Source organism: Protopterus annectens, chromosome 8.part0 (assembly GCF_019279795.1).
Source record: "Protopterus annectens isolate FY-2018-M chromosome 8.part0, PAN1.0, whole genome shotgun sequence".
Lineage (NCBI taxonomy): Eukaryota > Metazoa > Chordata > Ceratodontiformes > Protopteridae > Protopterus > Protopterus annectens.
Window position 1 is genome coordinate 1,107,872,469 of NC_056741.1, and position 24,142 is coordinate 1,107,896,610.

General features: G+C 39.8%; 1 protein-coding gene across 2 annotated transcripts in view; it reads left to right on the top strand.

Moving 5' to 3' along the window:
* The window catches only part of CGN (cingulin), a 1,354,172-nt gene that overhangs the window by 698,467 nt on the left and 631,563 nt on the right, over nt 1-24,142 (top strand). For both annotated transcript variants that reach the window (XM_044080636.1, XM_044080637.1), the window contains exons 7-8: nt 2,733-2,874; nt 13,842-14,054. In XM_044080636.1, the coding sequence (XP_043936571.1) occupies nt 2,733-2,874; nt 13,842-14,054 (355 nt within the window). The remainder of the gene's footprint in view (nt 1-2,732; nt 2,875-13,841; nt 14,055-24,142) is intronic.

Sequence of the window (24,142 nt, forward strand, 5' to 3'; positions counted from 1 at the left end):
AGCATAAATAAGTACATAAGTAAGGGTGTGGTGTTTGTATAAAATCATTCAAGTTTGATGAAAATGCAACCATTAGTTATTTGCACATAATAGAAGCTGCAGGAAAAGCAAGGCATGTTAAACTGGTGATGCTGTAGAAGTTAGATGTTCAGATTTAGTGTTTTTAGCATTTTGTACAGTAGTAGAAAATAGAGCTTGTTTGATCAATGACACTTTTATTAAATGGCCATTTGAAGAGTTAGTTAAATTAAATGTCAGTTTGTAGTGAATAGTTATTTTTTAATGTTTTGTTTAGAAACGGTCATTCATATGAATTGATAGTGGAACTTAATCTTTGTATTTTTTGTTTGAAGTGTTTTGGGGGGGTGTGAAACCATCACAGTGTGGCCTCTTAAAGGTTTTATAAGAGGAATTGCTTGCAGTGGAGCAAGAAGAAGTTGTGATAAAAATATTGCTCACCTCCCCCCTGCACAAAAAAAAAATATATATTATTAATCTGTTGTCAATCATAACCATTTTGTTAAATTTACTTTGAGAGAGAAGCTTGAGCACTGAATTTATTTAAACTCTATTTCATGAGCACATCGCAGTCTGAAGTCTGATTATAATGCTTTGTAAAATAAAGGGAGTTTATTTACCCCACTGTTTTATCTTTTGGAAAAAGTACAGGAGCGTCAGAAGTCTAGCATCATTAGAAGCAGTAACATTACTTGTCCTGCTGTACATGTTGCCCAGAAGTGCATCTGTAATCAACCACCAGCTTTAAAAGCTGTTATTGTCCTCACACAAACAAGAAAAGTGTCTTAACAGCTTTCAGTACTGTCAGGTTTCCTGTGCATTTCTGTTGTGGCTGCCAGCTGTGTGCCAGGACAAGACAACAAGGCTGATACACAAAAACTTCACTACAGAAAGTTTCAAGGTTGTTGTTCTTGATTTTGCAGCATGATCATTGGACTCCATGTGTTATGCAGTGGAGTAAAGAGGTAAATACTGGAAGAAACCGCATCTTAATTCTTGGTACATGGAGCTTTAGCTACCCCAATTAAGTACTAGTTGCTGAGGAAAAAAAGTGAATAAGCACAACATGTTTTGCAGTCCTGAAAGCTGTAACAAACTTGGCATTGCAGCCCAGTTAGGCAGTATCTTTAAATTTTGTTAAAAAGGTCACCCTATCACACTATTTTATGTGTGGCACCACAAAGTGTATTGCAGGTTTCAGAGCTTCAAAAGCACTAAAATCATTACCGTGCTCAGAGGTACTTGAGGTTTCTTATTTGGTCTCCGATCTTAACCAGCTTATGTGTTTGAGATATGGATGTCAAGAAATTCACCTTGAGAGCAAAACTGAAGAGCTGAATCTTGACAACCCTGTCTAGAGCATATAGCTGCTTTGTTTTAATTGGAGAGACCTGGTTGTTGTTTGTGGTGAATGGAGTGTAGAAGCTGTTAATGTTTTGCAGTGTTGAAAGCTGTAATACTCTTACCAGTGTTACTGTGTGGCACCAGTGGCTACTCTGTGGCACTTACCAGTGCCACACAGAGTGGCCACCACCGAAGAGTGATGTGAAGCACATCCATCCATCTTCAACATCTTTTTCCCATTTTGCACATGAGGCCGGGGTGTTACTTTGACAGTAACAATCATCTCGAGTCAAGGTGTACACCGCCGGGTGGCTAGCCCTGCCACGGTGGTTCATCCGTACCACTCACTTGCACTCGCAGCTATGGCCAATTCAGAGTGTCCTATCCACCTACTGCATATCTTTGGAGTGTGGGAGGAAACCGGAATACCCAGAGGAAACTCACACTGACTGCAGGGAGGACATGCAGACTCTGTACAGAAGGCATCCCAGCTGAGAATCAAACCAGAGAACCTCTTGCTGTGAGGCAACAATGCTAACCGCTGCACCACCATGACCATGCAATATATGTGAACATTGTTGCTTCTCTCTTCTGTGGTGACTGCTGACCATTGCTAATGGTCAAGTGCAAGAGTAAAACTCAACAGCAGTGAACTTTGCAATGCACTGTTTAGCTTGTGCTTCAGTAATAAGGTGTAAACTTTTTTGTTTAGAGAACTGTCCCGAGTGCATGTTTACACATATGCAAGGCATGTGACAGCTTATGGCAGAGATCACTGTTACTAGGGGCCTGTGTTAGCTTGTGCAGTAATGGTTATCACTGCTGAAAAAAATGCTTTGTGGTGAGCAATCCTAGAAGTTATTAATCAATGTTCTTATGACTTGTATATCTTAAGGTCTGTATTTATGAGAATATCTCACTCAGTTGTACTTTGTCAAACTATTCATTTAGGATTCACTTTGCTTTTACACCCTTCATGATTTTGCTAGTGTTTTTGATTTCAGCAAAGACAGACCATTTGGACACCTTCAATTACAAAAGTACACTTACCCCCATGCCATTTTTTTTGTTTACATTTAAATGATCTTCTCTTCAAAAATGATGGAGCAGCACAGGAATGTTTTCTGCTTGCACTTTGAAGATCTGTTTTGACAAAAGATACAAATGCTTTCAGTGATGTATCTGTCAGGAACTTAATTTTGCAGTTGCACTGACATCACATAACTGCACTGCCTGTAGCAAATAGGCATAAGTAGAATGTGTTGTATATATGTTGCAGAGAACAGCACTGTTTGAAGACTTTCCAAGACTGTGTGCGTCTTAAGTGAGTATTTCAAAAAATCTATTTTTTTTTCCTTCTAAAAACTCAGGTTGCGGCAGGTGAAAGTTGAGAAGGAGAACATGGATACGAAGCTGGGGAACCTGGAGAATCATCTGTCAGATATGCAGAATGAACTTTTTCACGCACAGAAATCTCAAGGCAATTCAGCAGACAGAGATACTATAGAAGTGGTATGTGACCCTCTGATTTTCTTAAAAATGAAGCCATGGCTGATCCTTCAAAACAGTGTCAGTATTGCAAGCACTGCAAAAGGTCAAAGTTCAGTTTCTCATGTAGTTATGAAATGTATATTTCTTGAGTTTGGATGGCTGTTCCAGAATGCTGACATTAAGTGACCACAGCTAGTAAAGTGACTAATGAGAAAATAGGAAAAGAAGCTAAATCTGGGTAGGTTACACCCACACACACCCACTAGTCTGTGTTCGTGTATCGAAAAAACATTACATCGAATGGCTACTAATCAGATGTTAAACAGCGAAAGTTTAACGTTCAGATAAAGCTTAATGAAAAATAATTCATCAAATGACCATAGCTGGCCAACATCTTGAATGTAACCAGCCAAGGTGGGGAGCTCCACCCCCCCACACACACAACCTCTGACTATATATAACAACTCCAAGATTGCACTATATTGGGAGTAGGCCAAATTTTAAAAAGTTCCCTTCCCTTACATTATGCATCTCTGTACTTTCTGGTTGTTGGCCAACTGTAGCCATTTGATTATTTTTCGCTTTTAAGCATGTTTGGAAAGTTGAACTTTTCCAGTTTAATGTTCGATTAGTAGCCGTTTGCTGTAATGTTTTTTCGATGCATGAACATAGAACCCCCCCCCCCCCGACACACACACACACACTTCCTTTCCACATGGGGCAAACCCTTTACACCTTTGGTAGTTGAGCTGATTTTGGCTTAGCAAATGTAGCGCTTCTTTGCCCAGTTTTCTTAATTTTTGTGTTGAAGTTCGTTATTTATGGGAACATAATTAAAACTTTCTCTGCTTTTGAAGGGGAAGGCTTTATGAGCAGAGCTTTTGCTCTGAGTTAAGCTGAGATCATTTTTTACTTGCTATTTGAACTGAATTTTTTGCATTTTGAAATTATTAAACTTGCTGGATTACAGTTTTAAGTTTAGAGTTTGTTGGCTTTATAACTTCTGGTTTATGTTTCAAAATGTGGTGTGTTGAAGAAAAGTGAATTGTATAGTAGTAGTACATTTGTAGAAGGCTTGTAAAATATTTGATTGGTAGTTATTTGAATTTGAAAGCATGCATTGTTTTAGTCCTGATATCTACGTTGTATTTATTTTCAGTTGCACTGGCTTTAGACCTTTTATTTCAACTGTTAGTTTGTTAAATTTTACTTTTCATGTTTAAGTTAAGAAGTAGTCTTAATTGCTGTTTCAAGAGTTTTTGTATACAAGTATGTATTTTTCATTTCACGTACATAGATTAGTCTGTTTTTGAAATGCAGCGTAATGTAGAATATAACTGTTTTGTGTCTGTTATTTTATAGGCTAGGATTAGCTGTCAGTTGCTTGTACTCTGCTTAAAAAGACCATGGACATTTGGGGAGGAAATATGTAAGACATCTCATCTAGACAAAATAAATACTGCTGCTTTTTATGGGAATCAGATATTGTTAGCGTAGAATAGGTGTTCACAGCTTGCCTCATACTTTTATCTTGTGTGGTGTTTGTCAAAAACAAGTCATTGGAAACAGCTAAGGTAGAAAGGGCTTGCTAGGTGCTAATGAATTAAAATTATACAAAACAAAAAAATCTAAGAAAGGAGTATGCGTGCATGTGTGTGTGTGTGTGTGTGGCAGGAGGCAAGGGGAGAAAAGCAAAATTCTCAAGGAGGCTGTGGAGCAGGAGCTTGGGTGTCAAGGGATATGAGGTGTGCATGAGATTGGGGCAACTTTGGGGAGAAATTGAGATGTAGGACAGTGTACTGGATAGGTAGGAGAGAGTTAACAGAGAGCAGCTAAAGAAAATTGAATAACAGGAGGTCAGGAGAAAGACTGTAATGGAAATTGCAGGGTGGGTACAGGAAACTGCTCATGGGCATAGGTACTTGGGGTAGTACAGGTAAGAAGCACAGGTATGAGGACACTGGAAAGGAGCATAAGATAGGTAGGAAATTAGGAAACAAAAGAGAGAAGATGATGGAAGGAACCAGGGAAGAGATGACCAGGAGAAGGAAGCCCAAATGTGAGGACAGAAGAAGGCAGCATTAGCAATTTATGAAGAGGTGGCAGATCCAAAAATTGGCTATGTGGACTGGAACACGAACAGGATAGTGGAAGTAAAGTGAGCAGGAAGGATTTGGCCTTAAGGGAGAAAAGAAGGTAGCATCAGAATAGATGGTCGGGAAGATGAGAAGTAATGTAGGGAGTCAAAATACAGAGTGTTGCTGTGGTGAAGGACTGTATCATTAGGGACATCAGGCTTTAATATATGAGGAGGAAAGAAGAGTTTAGTGACAACAGAGGAATTAGACAGGAAAGTGGCCCTTAGAGTGTGTATAGAGTAGAAGGGCAAAGTGTAACAGAAGGAGTAGTACTAGAAGAGTGAGGGGGCATAACATCAAAGGGAATTGGTAGTGTATAACTGTTGGGTAACGGTAGGGAGGGTTTGTAAGAAGAGTACATGGAGGGATGGAAGGGAAATCACTTGCAGCAGATGAAGATATTCAATAGCTGAAGTTAAAGGGGCCTGTGAAGTGCATTTGGGGGAATCTTACAGGTAGGAGAGTGTTGAACATGCGCCTGGAATTGAAACAGGAGAAAGGGAGCCAGTATGAAGACTGCAATGGAGATATTGATTATTGGAGACAGCTTCTTTAAGGGGTTAACAATCTTGGAAACATTTATAAGCTTAGACCATAATAAAGATGTGGGAGTAGGTGGGCATTTTGGCCAATGTATTCTGCAGAAGCAGGATTGGACACACGTTGCGGTGTATATAGATGCAGATGACTTGGAAAAAAAGACAGTTGAGTTCGTAACAAACCATGCCAGACGGATAACAAAGAAAGGCCAGGCTAGGGGATTGGAAGTAGCATTCTCAGAAGTTATAGCTCTACCAACAGCTTGCACAGTCAGGAAGGTGAACATTAGAGTGTATAATCACAAAGGAGACAAGGGCTTAGCACTGGTGGAATGGTGAGGTAATTGGCAGGGTGACAAGCTGTATGTCAAGGCAGGCTCTATCATAGTGTACCCTGACAGAGGTGCTTGAGCTGGGTTGGAGTGTTTGAATGGTACAACTCAGAGATGGTTCCATTAAGTTAGTAAATAAATATGATGTCACAGAAGCAAGGGGATTAGTATACAGGCAGAAGGTGGAAAAAGCAGACACAAAATATAATTAATGAGCAAGTAAGTTGCTGCTCGGAGCCCAGCAGGACAATTACTACTGTACAGTGCAAGGAGACTGCTAAGGAAGATGTAGTAGCTACAAGCAGTGTTACAGGAGGAAGAGGTTATCTTTACCAGTACTGCAGAAAAGTGTATGACTGACAAAAGAGGGTGGGGCTTGTAGGTGCCAGGTTAAAGGTTCCCTAAGAAATGACAGTGAAGGGAAGGACTGGAAATGACTACACTGAATTGAAGACCAAACTTCTAGACGTCCTAAGTGATGTAAGTGCAATTGTTTTCCTGTTGACTGATCTAAGCCTTTAATCAAACAGTTAGCCCCTTGCAACTAGTCTGTATCTGATCCTGAAAATTCTCTCCTGGAATGGTTTAAGTCAATTAAAATTTGACATCACACTGTTATTTCACTCCACAGTGAAACAAACTACAAATATTTTACTGCTTTTCTTTTTCAATTGTAGTAGTACTGTAACTCGCTGTGTTCACTTCAGCTGTTATGGCTGTCCTTGCTTGAAATTGTTAATATTATGATTAAACTTTGTGCCTTCTGGACCTAGATCATGACTTGAAAATTGTCTTCGGGCCAGTCGTCTTACTAGGTGGCAGCAGTTGTTTTTAACTGGTTTTCATAGTATGCATTTAGGAATTTTTATGTTTTATTGCTATGCTGTGCTGTTCTCAAGGAATTTGACTGTACTGTTTTTTTTCTTTTTTTCCTTTTTTGGGTTACAGCCACTTGAAAGCAGTGAATTTTCAATGTTGGAAATACATAGCAATTCTAAATGCAACAGATAGGAACCTACAGCTTTTATGTTTTCTTTATGTAGAGAGCTAAATTAATCAAATATATACATAAGACATCAAATATTCACTCAGTCATTTTATTATGCAATTCTGGCAATCTGTTGCTCTGACGCTCCTTCTTTGAGTCTCGCGGAACTATATTTAATGGCTTTGGACATGTATATCCTACCATGATCAAGCACATGTATACTGTTAGAACTAGGTGATGAGTAGTTAAGTAATTTTTTTATATATATTTAAGTTATACTAGAAATATATATATATTTTTTTAACTGTACATTGGTAGATAGTATATTGTCTAACTTGCTGTTAGAGCTTCTACAACTGATTGGATAGCTTGATGTCATAATTGGAATCAGTCACTGATTTGTTCTTTCGATTTTAAATAGAGAATGTTAATCTGTGTTTTTTTAAGTCTCATGAAGTGTTAAGGTCAACGTGAAAGTGCTTACTAAGGTATAATAATAAAAGCTTTTTTGGTTTATTTTACACAGCCATGTTTGTTGTCACTCAGTTTTTATTCTGGTTTTGCTTGTTGCGTACTGGTGTGACAGTTTCATCCCAGCTGTGTGGTTGTTTTTATTTTTCTGGAATATGAAACTTGTGTTTTTTATTGCTTTCTTGTTTGCTTTGTGCTTAAATTTAAGTACCTAAATATAAGTAAGATTAGAGCAGGAGGAAGAATAATAAATTAAGTAAGGGATGTCATCAGATGTGAAGTTAGAGAAGATGAGGAAAACCAGACCATGAAGTGGATATCAGTTAGAAGCGGTCTCTAAGCATCCTGGAGGCTTAGGTTATGGGGAGAAGACTGTTGGATTGATGCATTGTTTTTGCTTCTGACAAATCAAGGGACAACAATGAGATATTGGAATAGTGAATAAGTGTGGAGTAGTTGAAGGATGTGAACTTGTTAGGAGAAAACGAGGAAATTCTGAGCTGCAGGATAACAAAGGCATGAGAATTGCTTGTGATCTTGGATTGTTTAGGGTTCAACCAGCTTTATACCAGACTATACCAAAAGGGGCCTTAACCAAGATAAAAGGTGTCACGGGTGTCTATTTGAAGGCTTCATTTGAATGGATAATATAGGCAAGATGAAATGGAAGTTGTAGGATTCCATTTTTTGTCTGGTGGATTATGGAGAGCTGAGGAAGATGTGTGAAGATTAGTTAGTGGTACAGAACAGGTCAGTAGGAGTGGACCATAGTTCTTTGTTTTATGGACAAGAGTTGGAGGACAAGATCGTTGTGATAAAGGTAGGAGTGTAATGCAAGTAATTAAGGCAAAAGAGAAGATATACAAGATGTGGAAGTGAGAGGGTGATTGACAGGCAGGAGGCACAATTCAGGCTGGTAAGTGTAGTAGATGTTCAACTTCAAAAGGGTTTCAAGACAAAGCAGTAAAAATTTGAAATGTATAACACAAAAGAGGAGTGTATAGACGAGAGCTACTGAGGTTGAGTAAATATTGGAATAGGAGCATAGACAGTAGGAAGAAATCAGAGGCAATTGGTGAATACTTTGCCTCAGAGTCTGCATTAAGGAAGATGAGAGAAGGGAAGAACAGTGAATGGACATCATGATAGAGACAGAAGAGGTGATGAGGGACGTGGCTGTGTTAAAGGAAAATAAGATGCGGGGTTCAGATCATATTCCTTCTGGGGGCTTCTGATCTTATGAATAAACTTGTTGATGCCCTAGCTGAGATCTTAAAAGATCATTGGCTGTTGCAGAAGTGCCTGAACACCAGATAAGAGTGGTACCATTATACCAGGGTTGGGGTGGAACAGTGCAGAGAACTACAAACCTGTAAGCGTAACAGTAATAGTAAGAAAAAAGATAAATGTGGTCCCTAGGAAATCACAACAAGGCCACATATACGGGATTTTTATTCCACAGCATCACAGGGATTCTCTTTGCATATCTATCCCCTCCAACCCGTCGATCCAACAGCCCGTGTGAGTCCTTAAGTGTATCGTGGTGTCCCGCTCCTGTGGATCTTTTGATTTTTTGAGGTGAAGCATTATCATCCAAATCTGGGTTTGGATGGCTAGGGTTTATGTTTAAGCAAGGTCACCTCTATGCAGCTGGCTCAGGACTAGAGCTGAGCTCGGCAAAAGCAAAGGGCAGGATAGACAGATGTTTGAGACCCTTTTTTTGGTTGGTGACTTTGTGTGGCCTCCTTTGCTGCAAGAGGAGTGTACCACATACATTCATTCGAATGCATTGTATACACAATCAGTGGTCTGATGAGTATTAGTATAGGGGAGACTATTGACCCTTGATCTAGATGAGAATCCCTTCATGATAAGGTGGGCAACGTAGAAGGTCTTCCTAACTACTTTAGCTACATGGGTGTCGAATGACAGACTACTATCAACCTGGGTCCCCAGGTCCCTGATAACTTCTTCTGTGCTCAGTGGATTGCCACCTATTTGGTAGCTATGTTTGGTAACTTTTGTAGAGGGCAGTCAGCAAGGTCTTGTGTATGGAAGTAGTTTTTCACAGAAATGGGTTCAGTTTTATAACTGGATTAAAGGAAAACTTGATAGGGAGAGTCGTTTTGGATGATGTCTACCTGAACTTTACTGACAGCATTGATTCCTTTCTACTCTGACCGCAAGGAAAATTGCAGTGGTGTTGAGAGTTAGCCAGAGACTCAAGAATGTGACTGCAACATGGCTGTAGTATGGAACATGGACATTTATAATAAAATGAATGATAACACTTGTAAGGGAAGTCACTAGAGGATTACTGCAGAGGTCTTTCCTGAGTGCAGTATTTTTCATTGTGTTCATTTCAGAGGTGTCAAGGAAACTGAGAGTAAGACCATCCTCTTAATGACAGAAGGTTGTACATATTGGTAGAGGGAGGGAGGGGTGGTGAGAGTGTAAGGGAGCCTTAAAAGGTTAAACAGGTGGGCAGAAAGATGGGAGGTGAGGCTTACTGTACACATATATAAAATACTGCTGTGATAGATTCAAAGCAAGGGGATGTAGAGGTGATAATCACCTCTGGCTTTGGCAACCAGGTGCAGATTGAGAGGGCTGTGACAGCAGCAAACAGAACGTTGGTGTCCTCCCTACAGGGAGAAGGATTGCAGAAGCAAGTAATGCTTGTATTGTGTTGGCTCCCGGTCAAGACATATGCTGGTATTATATACACTTCTATAGGCCATATAAAGAGAAAGAGAGTACCGAAAAGGGTTCAGAGAAAAGCTATCAAAGTGTTTGAGATGGAAAAGAAAAAGTAGGATGAATGACTAAGAGGAGCTGTAGCTCTCCTCACTGGAGACAAGAAGTGATTAATTGAAAGGGACACAATATGTGTGTGCTTCTGGAAGATGCATAGGAGTCACCTTGCGCAGGTAGGATGGTGGGGAGGAGGATATGGGCTGCAGAAGGTGACTGACAGATATTCCTTGAATCTGCAGAAATACTTCTTCCATAACATCTGTTCTATGACTGTACACAACCCTTTCTGGAAAGAAGTTCAAAGTGACATTGAAGTCATGGGGCAGTTGTCAAATGGTTGAGAGAGGAGGGAGGAATGGAGGTAGAATGTTTGATACATCTGAAGGACAGACTATACCAACGTCTTTTCTCCTGCTGACCTGAAAAATAATTTAATATGGAGTCCTGGGGCATGTTGGTTGATATTGGCAGTAAAGAACTTGAAATATACTTAACCATTTTGTTTTATTGATTGCATCAGCAGGAGGAGACTGAGTTGCAGAAAATATTGCTGAATATTGGGCCAGCTCCACTGCGTGAGGTTTTAGCATCAACTGTGCTTCATATGACTTTTGCTCGATTAAATAAGGTGTTGGAAGAATCGGCTAGGAGACGGAGTGGTTGATGCTAGCTCATTCATCCTAGGGGAGAGTGTTAAAGTCCCACTGCAGTTGCTTTATATAGGAGAAGACCCAGGAGTGCATTTTCTTGTAGAGACCCTCTGGAGTGAGAGCCTGCCAAAGGATTAAGATGCACTCTAGATGAAGTTGGAGGTGTACTTAAAAATGCATTCAAGCAGAACTAGTGCATCAGGTATTGTACAGCACTTTCTGGTCAACAGGATGAGTTGTCCATACAAAAAAATGTCCTAACTCCCAACTGGAATATATTGACAATTCTCTGCTGTCTGTGTCCTAGGATGACGATCAGAAGGAATCAATGACCCAGTGGGAGATTTGTCCTTAATGGTCACAGATTGAGTTTGTCAATAATATTATGTAGCTGATTATGGAGACTTGTTTTATTGAGCTACCTGTGAGCTAAATTAGTGAGAAAGAGTCTAGAGTTATTACTGAATTGAGATCATGACTGACTGGTATAGCATTACATTGTTTGCATACAGGACTGCAGGGCTACATTACAGTTGAAGTTTACTGGTGGGAAGATGAAAAATAGGCCTACTACAAATTTTTATGGCATTTGGTGTGTTATAACTGGAGTTGGAAATCCCCACCCTCCAAATTTATGTATTGAATGGTCATACTACTAGAAAAACTGTCACAGCCGAATTTGTAATATAAAGTTTGGAAAAAGTATTTATTGTCATTTATTTACTTGTAAAGCCTGAATAGTCCTAAAATACCCATTTTCAGCAGAAGAGTGGGGAGAAAAGTTCCACATATATCAACATGCAATATATTTGAGACAGTGGAAACATTTATAGTTCACAATCAAGTTCCAGCACCTGTAACAGCTTGCTCCTTTAGGTGCAGGAGTAGTCTGGGGTAAGAGATTCCTTGCCAGTCATAATGTTCTGTTCTCCTGATGTTTTATCTAGTAGTGATGTTCACAAGAAGAAGAAACACAAAATACACCATATAGTTGAAGATCAGGTTATAGCTGTTTGTAAGGCCAATGTGGTTTCCTTGGCCAAGAGTCTTTTGAAGACAGCTAATTCTAGTGGTTGGACCTGATTCTTCAGAAGGTGAACCTGAGCTTAAGTCCAAGCAAGTGTTCAGTTTTCTCAGATGATTGCTAGATTTTGTGATGATTATACTTGGAAGTAGTCTGGAACTACCTCAGAGCTAAATAAGGATATATGACCTGGAGGATGACTTCAATTTCTATGACTATCCTCCCTTTCTTACCAGCCTTGGAAGAGGTTTATAAAGTAGCCTGCAGGACACCAATATCTATTCCAACAGTTCCTAAAAAGGCTCGGATAAAGTAGAGGATCTCCTTGGATATGTCTCTCCTCTCATTTGCCTACTGACCCAGCTACATGCTCAAATAGTGTTTGGCTTCATGTAATCCAGTGCTCCCTGTATTTAAGGTCTACACATTGTTTGGATGATTTTGCTGCATCCTTACCTGCAGAACAAAAGTCTTGTATGAATGAAATTGTTTCTAATTTGACTCTGGTTTAGAAACATGCTTTGTGATGTGGGCTTGAATGTGCAGATACAGTCTCAAGAAATGCTGCTGCTTTTTTTTGTATTGAGACGGTATGCTTGGTTATATAATCTGAACTTCTCTGATTTAAAAGCCAAAATATTGAATGCATCTTCAAGTTCTGAATTGGTGTTTGGGTCCTCTGTTTCACAGATTCTCAAAGAGTGGGATGATAAAAGCAGATCAATGCCTGTGGGTATCTAGGATGTTTCTTGTACCCAAGTTCTCCCCAAACAAGGTATCTTCTTTCAAGGGACAAAACAAACAAAAATCCCAACCTAACAAAAGTCAGAGATGCAAAGTGAAGTGGCAGGAGGATAATTTTCAAAACCAAAGAAGGTGTTTCTTTCTGAAAAAGGATCGACACCATGCAAAAGAATGACTATGCAGAGTCAGAGTACCCCCCCCCCCCCTTCTCTTCCTCCTTCCTCAGGCTCTCTCTCAACCTTGCAGCCTGGATGCAAATAGTCTCAAACAAATGAGTTCTGAGAATAATTCAGATTGGGTACACTTGACAGTGGATGGAAAATCATCCCCCACTAGGGGAATTCTTATGTACTCCCCAAACCAGATAAGTGGTTTTCTCCAGTACTCCATCATATGGTAGAAGCAGGGGTCATAGAACCATTGCCTGCAATACAGAGGCAAAGGATTTTACTCCATTTTTGATACCAAATGAGAAACACTCCTGGAGATCTGTCCTAGATTTTTCCTTTCAAAAAACCTTTGTAAAAGTTCTGAAATTCAAAATGCTTACCTTTTACTGTCAGTCCTAGCATTGCCTCCAGGTGTTTGTAGTTTTTTATTTTGTTATCAGCTCAACATTTAAGGTTGAAATGTCTACATTTTGCATTGATTACTGTGCCATTATGCAGGTGTTGAGTTTTTTATTTTCTGCCGCTGTTGTATGTGGCTATCTCTATCATTATCCTAAGCCATCAATAATGCAGGTTAACAATGTATGCTTGTGTGTGGAAAGTGGTGGGAAAAGGTGACTTTTAGATTTAGTCCATGAGTGTTAGCTGTTCATATTTGCTGAAGTAAATTACTCAGCATGCATCAAAATTATTTTTTTTTTTTTTTGAGTTTCAGTCAGATAAGGTGGAACAGTGCTGGTAAAGGAAAATAACTGGAAAGGCAGTCATAATGCTATCAGGACTAATGTGGAATATATGTTTTTGTGTGTACTTGTAGATAATGGCCAACAAAGGACTCTTGTGTTACTATCTGTGTTTACAGAAGTAATATATGAAGCGTCAGTAAGATGTTCTGAAGTAAGAAAAATGTAATTTCATTGAAGAAGTCTGTCCTTTGAGTAGCTTTTCATAGGCATTTGCTTGCTACCATCGCTAATGAAATAAAGCTGTAATAAAGGCTACCCAAGTATTTTAGAATACAATATTAACTACATAGTAACATAAGATGTTTATAAAGCTTAAACTGCTGTTTGTGTGCCATTATATATTTCAAGTGGTATCACTTTTAACTGCATAATGAAACATGCTTGTTTGACTTTTTCCATTTTGTTTTATATTTGACTTTGTCTTTTCAGGAGCTGCTAGAATCTAAGGTACAGCTGCAGGAAGTGGAACTCCTAAGACAGAAGCAGGATGAGATTTTGCATCAACGTGAGAGGGAGCTAACAGCATTAAAAGGAGCCCTGAAGGAAGAAGTAGCTAACCATGATAAAGAGATGGACCGTCTGCGACTGCAGTATCAGACAGACATGGAGCAACTCAGGAAGAACATTGAACAAATTTCTGAGGTAAGTAACATGCATCTTTCCTTCTGCCTAGCATACATACAAACTCACACGATTTTGTGGATGTCAACTGTACCTATTAATTGTCAAGAATTTTGCAGAATGTTCCTCATTTTGTCTCATATTTTTGCCCTTTACTTTGAACATTTTTTTTATTTTCTGATAAATTAATGAGGATTAGTCGCTCAGTAATGCCAGATGTTAGAGTTTCATACTTTGTATTCTGCAGAGAGTACATGTTGATGCAAAGCCTGTTTAACTTTCTAAGTAAATTCAAATACTTAAAAATGTCCTTGGTTTTGGGTTTCTGTCTTCCCTATTATTTGGTTGGGTTGTATGTCCAGGGTGAATGGGTTTGTTTACTGATGATCAGAATATTTTAGGGTTAGTATACTATGTATTTTGATGGCTGATGTAAGATGTTTTATCTGATTTGATCTAAATTCTGGACTGATTTCTAAGCTGTTTGAAAATCTAAAGATTGTTTTCATTTTTGTTTTTGTTTCCATTGACTCCAGGCTTAGACTCCAATTATCATTAGTAGGTTTATTTGTTTTGTTAACCAAGGAGATGGGTTGAATTTAACTGTCTTATACTCAACCATGCCCTGGTTAGAAATATCTAGGAAAATGCTGTTGAAGAAGGATATACCTTCATCTAGTAGAAGTTGCTTTAGTAGCTGCCAGCTGATTGATTTTAAGGTAGTGGTAAAGATATCTTTATCAGAGTTGTGTTGTGTTGTGAGATTAATAGATATGTTGTGCTTTTGGGGTGAATGGATAACCCCTTCCAGTAATGGTGGGTAGGTGCTCACTTAGATTGTCTGGTAGGGAGCCAATGGAAGCAATTTTTTATGAAAGTGTGTGAGGACCCAGTCCAGAGTGCTGTATCTGTTACTGCGTTTATCATAGCTTGTTAGGGTTTCCATAAGTTGAGTAAATCCGTCAAGCTTCATGTTTTTGTTGGAGGATGTATTTTTTTGAGTTAACCAATCAGTATTAAAATCTCACATAATGGTTTATTGACAGGTGTGTAAAGAAACCCAGAAGAGGAATTCCTCAGTTGTGTTGATGCTATTTCCAGGGGGATGTATACTTTTAAAATTGGCACCATTTTTGAACTCCTGGTTAGGATTCACCACCTCGCTCTACCCTACTGGGCAGGTTACGCGGTAGTGCTGCTTCGCTCACCCCCTGTACTCCACTCCTGAAGGTCCCTCTCTACCTCTTGAATATACGGACTTCATCCAGCAAAAGCTCCGCCGGTTTACCTGGACTTTTCCTGCTCTAGCCTGGGCTTACCAGAAAAGAACCTCAGTGGGGACTCCCTCACTTATTTTCTCAGTAAATTACTCCACTCCTGAAGGTCCCTCTCTACCTCCTGAATATACGGACTTCATCCTGCAAAAGCTGTGCCGGTTTACCTGCACCTTTCCTGCTCACTAGCCTGGGCTTACCAGAAAAGAACCTCAGTGGGGACTCTCACCTATTTTCTCAGTAAATGCATGTAGCCTTACACCAGAATCAATTATCTAAACATCCTTATTTGTTAGCCTGTCCCTCAGTGTGTGTGACTCTGCAGCCTACCGCAGACGCTAAAACTCCCCTCTCACACTGGTACTTGCTGACCTCCAGCCTCTTATCCCATCTGTTGTATCCCATTGGAGACATACCCCCTTATTATTTTTATTTTTACTTCTATCTTCCTTTACCTTAAGAGACTTGCCCATTTGCTTTATTTTTCCCACTATACTTCTCTGCCTGCCACTTCTCCTTTCTCCACTAGGTGGCAGCAACATTCCAACTTTTGCCTGTTTAATTCTATTGTTGTTGTGTCTTTCGGCTTTTCCCGGTTAGGGGTCGACACAGCGGAACTCCGGTCCGCTAATGATTGGCAGTAGATTTTTATGTGCCGAGTTTCCGGCCCTGACACACAACCTTCAACGAAGGTACACCCATTCACGCATGTCTCCACACAGAAGACGCTCTAGCTGAGAATCGAACAGGACAATGTCTTACTGTGAGGCGACAACGCTACCGCAGCACCACCACCGAAGTGCCTGTTTAATTCTATTAATCTTTTTAAATCCAACTTTACCTCTAAATACTGCTAAAGCCACAACCTTCCCCTAACTTTACTGTACTTTCCCTACACCTGGTAACCTCCCCATCCTTTCTAAACTAACTAAGATACATAACTCCCTATATATTTTTCTTTTCCCCTGTGTTGCTCAAACTCTAATTTGTTTCCACTCAGTCATACAGTACTTTTACCTACTTACCTCTGCTCTAACCTGCAGTGGCTGATACTTTTTCAGCTGGACTCTTCTGCCCTTGTTGCACTATCCCACTTCATTCATCCTCTAGGCTCACTCCGCTTCCCTACCCTTGCCCCCAGTTCCCACCCACCCACCCCCAGGGCTCCTACATTTATTGTCATCCCATACTCCCTCCCTCTTACATCACCCAATCCTCACACAACATTGTTCCTCCCACTTCCCCCTAAACTACCTCCCTCTCTACCAACCACACCTTATTTAGCACTCCTCCTCCTCGCCCACCAGCCCTACCTAACTCTGTCTGACCTAAACATCTTTTCACCTCAAATCAGACTACATCTACAATGCTCACTTTTCCTACTACAATCCTTACCCCTACATCACTCCTACTCCTCATTCTATTTCCTCTGTATCATGCCACCTCTTATACCAGCCTCCACCTCTACCTCCACACCCCCACCTTACAAATCACTTCCACAATATCCCTGCCTCTTTAATTCCCTTTTACCCCACCCTTCTATTAAAATTAAAACTCTTCCAAATCCCGACTAAATTCTACAAACCTAAACCCACTCCCTACCATCCACTCCTAACCAAACACAATCCTAACAAACTTATTCCCCTTCTCTCCTACCTCTGCTTATTAGGCGACAATCATCCCAACCCTGGACCAAACATTTCTCAAACAAAAAAACCTTAGCTCCAACAACAAACCCATCGGTAAATACCTCAAATTCCTCACCATCAACGCCCAAAGCTTAGCTAATAAGCTTACCCTCTTTCATGCCTGGCTCAACCATAATTCACCTGACATAGTAGCCGTCTCTGAAACCTGGTTAAAACCACACATAACCGACTCAGAATTCCTTCCCCCCAGATATCAATCTCTCCGATCTGACCGCCTAAGTAAAAGAGGTGGTGGTGTAGCTCTAATCTACTCCAACCACTTATCCATCACTCCCTTCCCTAATCCTATCCCTTCCTTTAATAATGCTGAACTAGTAACTGGCCTTCTAAAATTAAATGACCATAAAAGTATTTGCATCATCTCCCTCTGTATTCCTCCTGGTAACAACACCAATACCTTGGAAAACATCCTCTCCTGGACCTCCTCTAATATTAAACTTGAAACCTACATTATGGGAGATGTAAATACTGACTGTCAAAAAAGTCATTGACTCTAATCCCACCATGTCAATCAATTTCTTCAACTTCACTCAACTCATTAACTCCATTGCTAGGCCCAATAAAACCAACCAGCCAGGCTCCATCCTTGACTGGATCCTGGTATCTCACCCTAACAGAACCACAACATCTGGTGTCACTCCCGACCCATTAGGAGACCACTTCCCTGCCTTCAGCCATAGAGCTGCATCCTCTTCCTCACATTCCCACCAACTCTTACATACTCGTAAACTTACTAACTTTAACCCTTCTACCCTCTCTGACTCCCTTAAGTTCACTAACTGGAACCCACTAAAAACCCTACCTCTAGACGAAGCCATTGACTAGTTCAACTCTACATTCCTAACTGTCCTAAACTCCCTAGCTCCAATAAGAACAAAAAGAGTTAAAACCAAGACTGCCCCATGGCTAACCAAAGAAACCAAAAAAATTATGTAACAAAGAGACAAATCCTGGAAAACCTATCTCCAACATAAACAGCCTGTATTTTTATTTAAATACAAACAGCTGCTAAACCTAGCCAAAAAACAAGTCATTGAAGATAAAAAAAAAATCCTACTACAACCATCTCCAAATAAATAATGTAAAAATCCCCAAACAATTCTGGAACTCTATTAATTCCCTTCTCAAGCCTGGTATAAAAAACAACCTGTGTCCTGATACTAGCAAATCTGACCAAGAAATTGCCAAACTATTCAACACCTTCTTCACTTCTTCTATTGCTGAGCTAACCAAAACCTTCCCCAACAACAGCCCCCTACCCCCCTCTGCCCAAGCTTCCTCCTCTTTTCCCACACCCCCTACTTTTGAACTTAAACCTGTATCCACCTACCTTATAAAAAAACTTCTGTCCAAACTTAAAAACCTTGCACCAATGCCCCCGACAACATCCCTTCCTCCTTCCTAAAAATTGCCTCAGACAGTATTGCTCTCCCTGTCAGCATCCTGATAAATAGATCACTACTCGAGTCCCAAGTACTCAAACTGTGGCATTCTGCATTTACTCTTCCACTCCACAAGGGTGGCAAAAACTGTAACTTCTCCAATTTCCGCCCTATAGCCATCATCTTACCCATCTTCTTGAAAAATGCATACACCTGCAGCTCATGCCATTCCTGACTGAACACCAGCTATTCTCTCCTACCCAACATGGCTTCCTCCCTGGACACAATACCAACACAGCCCTTCTCTCCTTTTTACACTGTCAATTTAGCTCGAGACTCTGGTAACATAGTTTTGTCTGTTCTGCTAGACGTATTTAAAGCTTTCGATACCATCTCCCACACCCATCTACTAAACCATCTATCTAATCTCAACATCTCCCAAAAAACTCTTTCTTGGTTCTCCAGCTATCTTTCAGACAGGTCCCAAGCCATGAAATGGGGCCAAGCCTCCTCCACCTTCCTTCCCACCCCCACAGGAGTACCCCAAGGTTCCATACTTGGCCCTTTGCTATTTAACATCTTCATTAATGATTTCCACAAAGCCATTCCTATACCAAAATTGTCCAATACACAGACAATTCTACTTTGATCTGCTGTGCCTCCAACCTAACAGAACACCAGTCTTTAACTCAAACTGCCTTCTCAACCACTGAAAATTGGATGCACCAAAACCACTTCTCACTTAACGCTAACAAAACTAAGATTCTTCTATTCACGCCCTCAAAAATCCACTCTCACTGATAAAATCTCATTTCAAATTACCAGCCTTAACAACTCCATCATTGACATCGTTCCCTCCGCCAAACTCCTAGGGGTCACCATCGATGAACACTTAAAATTCAACACCCACATCCAACTTAACATCAAGAAAACCCCCATAAAACTCGGCCTATTGTACAGAAACAGCCACTACCTCTCTCCCTCTACTAGACATACTTTGGCCACTACCTATCTCCTCCCCTCTGTTTTGTATGGCACTCCTCTGCTTACTAATTTATCTTCCACCCTCACCTCCAAACTGGAAGTATGCTATAATAAAATCTCCAGATTCGCTACCAAGGCAAAATCCTTCTCTCATCACTGCACCTCCCTTCAACCTTTAAATTGGCTTGAACTCCCCAATCAACTTGATTTCCTCCAAATTGTCACAGCCCACAAATTATTATTTCAACCTACTAGCTGCCCCGCACTATCTAATATTCTACAACCATATACCCCCCTCAGACCCCTTAGATCTACTCACCAAAACCTTATAACTGTTCACAAACCCAAGCACCCAGCGGGTCAGCTTCTACTCTCCTTTTCCCTAGCAAAAAATGGAATGCCCTGCCCTCTACACTGAGGACCTGTGACAACCAAAATGCCTTCAAAACACAACTTCATTCTTATCTGTTTCTTCACAGAAAATGTAACTGCACTCTTCATCCCATACCTCCCAAGCTCTCCTCCTCTCCTGGCTAACCTTCATACCTTTCTAACTTCTCTCATAGACCTTGATTATAAATGTTATTAATATTAACATCCAGCCATCATGCTCTGTCTCCCATCCTCCTGGACAATTCATTAATATCTTTGTTGTTTTAGTGAATGATATCTGTTTGACTGCAATTCTACCTGTTGTTTGTAATGCTACCTATTGATTGTAATGCAAATATTTTTCTTTGTAATTCATTATGTAATGTAACTTTGTATTACGGAGCTTTTCTCCCCGGGCCTCCACTAAAAATGGGCTCTCCAGCCCAGTGGACCTCCCCGGTCACCAAACTGGAATAAATAAATATAAAATAGTTGTGCTTTTATAGTTTATTTTCAGAGTAGCCATCTAGATTTCAGCCATTCCTGTAGTTGTGGGGGAGTAGTAGGATGAGGCAAGAGGTTGAGTGCTTATTTATATATGATGGTGGCAACCCTGCTTTGTTTTTTTTTTTTTTTTTTTTTATCCATTCTAAGGAAGTTATTAACATGATTGAACCACTTCTTCATCATGAATTTCCTGTTTTACCAGTGTTTCTGTGGCTGTGATTGTCTGGTAGGTGCAGAGCAAGCCAGTCATGTACCTCTGATAGTTTGTTAGATACTTCTGAGGTTGATATTAAAGAGGAGAAGCCTTTTTGAATGTGACTGGTGAAGTAGAGATTATGAAAGTGGGGTGTAAACGGGGTCCTTGGTTGGGATGAATGTTACCTGAGAGTTGAAGTTTTAGAAGGTGAGGTGGTTGTATATGTAGCCTCAGAATGACTGACTTTGTGATTAGAATTCTGATTGGGGTGGACATGTTTGTTTTTGAACACCTGGCTATAGGAAGGAGTGATAAAGGTCAGGGTTCTAAATATGTTAATATGATTGAAAGTAGTTTGTTTAATGCGATAGAGGGAGGGTAGCTCAGTATTTTCAGGTAAGTAATGTGGTGAGGAAAAGTGTGTGAATGCAGTTATGAGAATTAATAGAATATTTAAGAATAGTGTGTTATGGGAGGAAGGAGGAGATATTGGGTTAGTTTAAGGCTACGTTTTATTGCCAGATAAGTAGACTGATGAGAAATTTGAGGAACTGGAAACTGTTGGTGGAAACATTTTTATTCTGTTGGTTGGGTATGAATGATAGACAAGGATAGAAGAGCAGAATACAAGAGTAGAGATTGGTCAGGGTGGGTGGGATTGGGGGTAGATAGGGGAAACGTAGTGAGACCAAGCATGTGAAGGGCGAATGGAGCAGGCCAAACTATAATGGGAGATTTAAGCAGAAGACAGAGAAACTGTTTCATAGATTTAAGTTACAGTAGGATTATGTCTAAAATTTGATATGAGGAATATAACTAGTAATATGTAGTAGAAGTACAACTTTGTCTTGTTGGGAGAATTTTTTAAGTAAAACCATAAAGCTGCCTGTAACTTGGTAGAGTCAGTCAGTGCTACAGTACTGTTTTTTTTTTTCAGGTTGTAAAATTGTCAGCAGACGTTAGTGACTGAGGGAATTGATTCACAAGGGAATATTTTCTCTGTGAAGTTAAAGTAAGCTGATGTGTTAAATTATCTTGAACTTAAACAGTATGAGGTTGGGGGATTCCAGCAGTTTCACTATACAATACAGCCCACTTTCTGCAAAACCGAGGGGAAAAGTATTCACTGATGTAAATACATTTTATCCATTTCATTTGATACCTGGGTACTGCCTTACATTAGTATAACTGAAGGTATCGTCCTTTTACTGCTTTTAGAAATGTAACTGAAATTAATTTGTGGCAGTTCTTATTTCATTTAGAATTTCCCATTAGTTTTACAGCAGGAATCTTCAGGGCAGCTGTATGCTCAGCACACTTGGTGGGGAGGGAAGCATTTGGAGTCACTTGAGTCATGGAGTGGCAGAGTTCTCTGAAATAATCAAACTGACCAACACACCAGGTGCAGGTGTGATTAGTGCATTAAAGTCTACATCTGGAGATAGGGATACCTGATATTTTTGTGCTGGTTTGAAATACAAAAGTGAGAAATTCATAAGCTTTTTATATTAATGTGAAGAAAAACAAGCATCACATCCACATTAACTGCAGCTGAAAGAATAGTAAACTGTACAAACAGTGAAGAATCTGGTGAAAGAGTTGAGCAAAAACTAAGAAGATAGTCATATCACAGTTTTTGGAATAAAGGTTTATGGCCTTGCCAGAATGCGATCACTCGTGCTCAGCTGTTAATTCCTTATATCAACTATATTACCGATGCCTGCAAGTTAACATGAAGTAAAGAAAATGCTAGAAGTCTTTAGGAATAAGAGGATCTAGCTGCAAGTCAGCACAAGGTAAATGAACTGCTAGGAGGAAATTGGCAAGAACAGAAGTACTATTGTGATGGAATCACATGCGACTACCATATTTACAGATTAGAGAGAGAATAAGAATGTGAAAACCAATAAAGTCTGAATCCTGAAACTAGTAATTGGTAAAGCAGTTGAAGAAAATGGAAATCTGTATAGAAATACTGGCAGGAAAGATATCTGTAAAAGACTTATGCATGGTAGCTCCAGGAAGATCAGCAGTTATAACTGCGACAACCACACCTCTTGCAAGAAAATATATTTTGAAAGCTAGGCTGGTCAAGTGTTGCAGAGAGAAGAGAGATGGTAATCATGCAGTTGTGATTCAAGTAAAGTGGGCGGCAGCAAGAATTTACTCAGAAGGATCATAATGTGTCCATTTTAAGTATTCCTGTAAAATTATACAGATTGGAGGCAGACATTGAAGAGGCAAGACATAAACCAAGAATTTTTCATTCTAGGGACTGAAAAGTTTAATTTATAAAAATGTTTGGAATATGTTTAGACACTTTTTTTTTCTTGTAGAAAGCCATGACTTGTTCATATGTTTACTAAAGGTTTAATATTTATTTTATGATGATTAGGGTAACATAATACATACTGGTTGTGTATATATATATATATATATATATATATATATATATATATATATATATATATATATACACACATATATGTACAGAGAGAGAGAGAGAGAAAGAAAGAGAAATACTATTGGGCTGTTAGGTAAATGTGGTGTATAGCTTTAATGCTAGCTATGTCTCAGTTTGAATACACATTTCGTAGAGGCTAGTCCAGTTGTAAAATATCTGAGCCAAAGTAGTCTATTTTCATCCAATTCAACATATTGATTGTTGGATTCGACTGAATCTGATCTCAGCACTGATTTTGAAGCTTCCACGGTTCTGACTCCGCCCCTACCCATAATTCCCTGAATTCCACCCTAGTACCTCTGTTCTTGTTTGCTGCCTGGAAACCTCAGATGTGTTGTGAGGACTCGCATGCCATATCTTTTATAAAAGTTATTTCTGCTGGTCTCCGTCTCCTACCAAGAGAATTTTTCTCAGTTTTATTGCAGTTATATCTGTTTTTTCTTCTGTGTTTATTAGGTGCCAGTTTAGGTAGACAGCTTAACTAGATCGTTTTAAGTAGTTTATATAAGGTTAATAGTTGCTTAGTCATAATATAGAGTAGTAGCTTTCTTGTCTTTTTGTAGTTCATAGGTGTGTGTGTGTGTGTGTGTGTGTGTGTGTGTGTGTGTGTGTGTGTGTGTGTGTGTGTGTGTTGGTACATTGATGTATGTAGATATATTGCTGCATGTGTAAGGAGTTGTGGTTTAGGTCTCGTAATGGCTGACTCAAACTTTTAAGAAGTGTGGTGAGTGTGGGTATAACTCTCCCTCAAGACCCTCACCCTTTGTGTGTTTGTTTAGGTGTCACCTATTTAGTTTGACTGTCAGTACTGCACCTCCTTCAGCTCCAGGGTGCTTCAAACTAAGCTTGAAAAATTGTGAAAATTCTTCTTCCATCACAGACAAAGGGTCATCATTACTTCAGTCTTCCTTCTCTGCTTTCCTAGCCAAGAAGTAGGACAGGCCAAAGTCTAGGGAAAAGTCACAAGAAAAAGAGAGGGACAAAAAAAGATAGAAAAAGAGAAGGGCAAACAGGAGGAAAAAGAAAAGGACAAGATTCCTTCATTCAAAAAGTGTTCTCTGGGTCCAACAGTGCCAGTCTGACCTGATCTTCTTCTCGGAACTGTCCTTCATCTAATTGGCTCTGGTTCTCACCAGAACTGGTGGGCCAGGGATCCATTCACTGATCCTTCAAAAAAGCAGACATTCCAGGCCTTCATCTGTGTCTTCTTTTGCTCAGGCA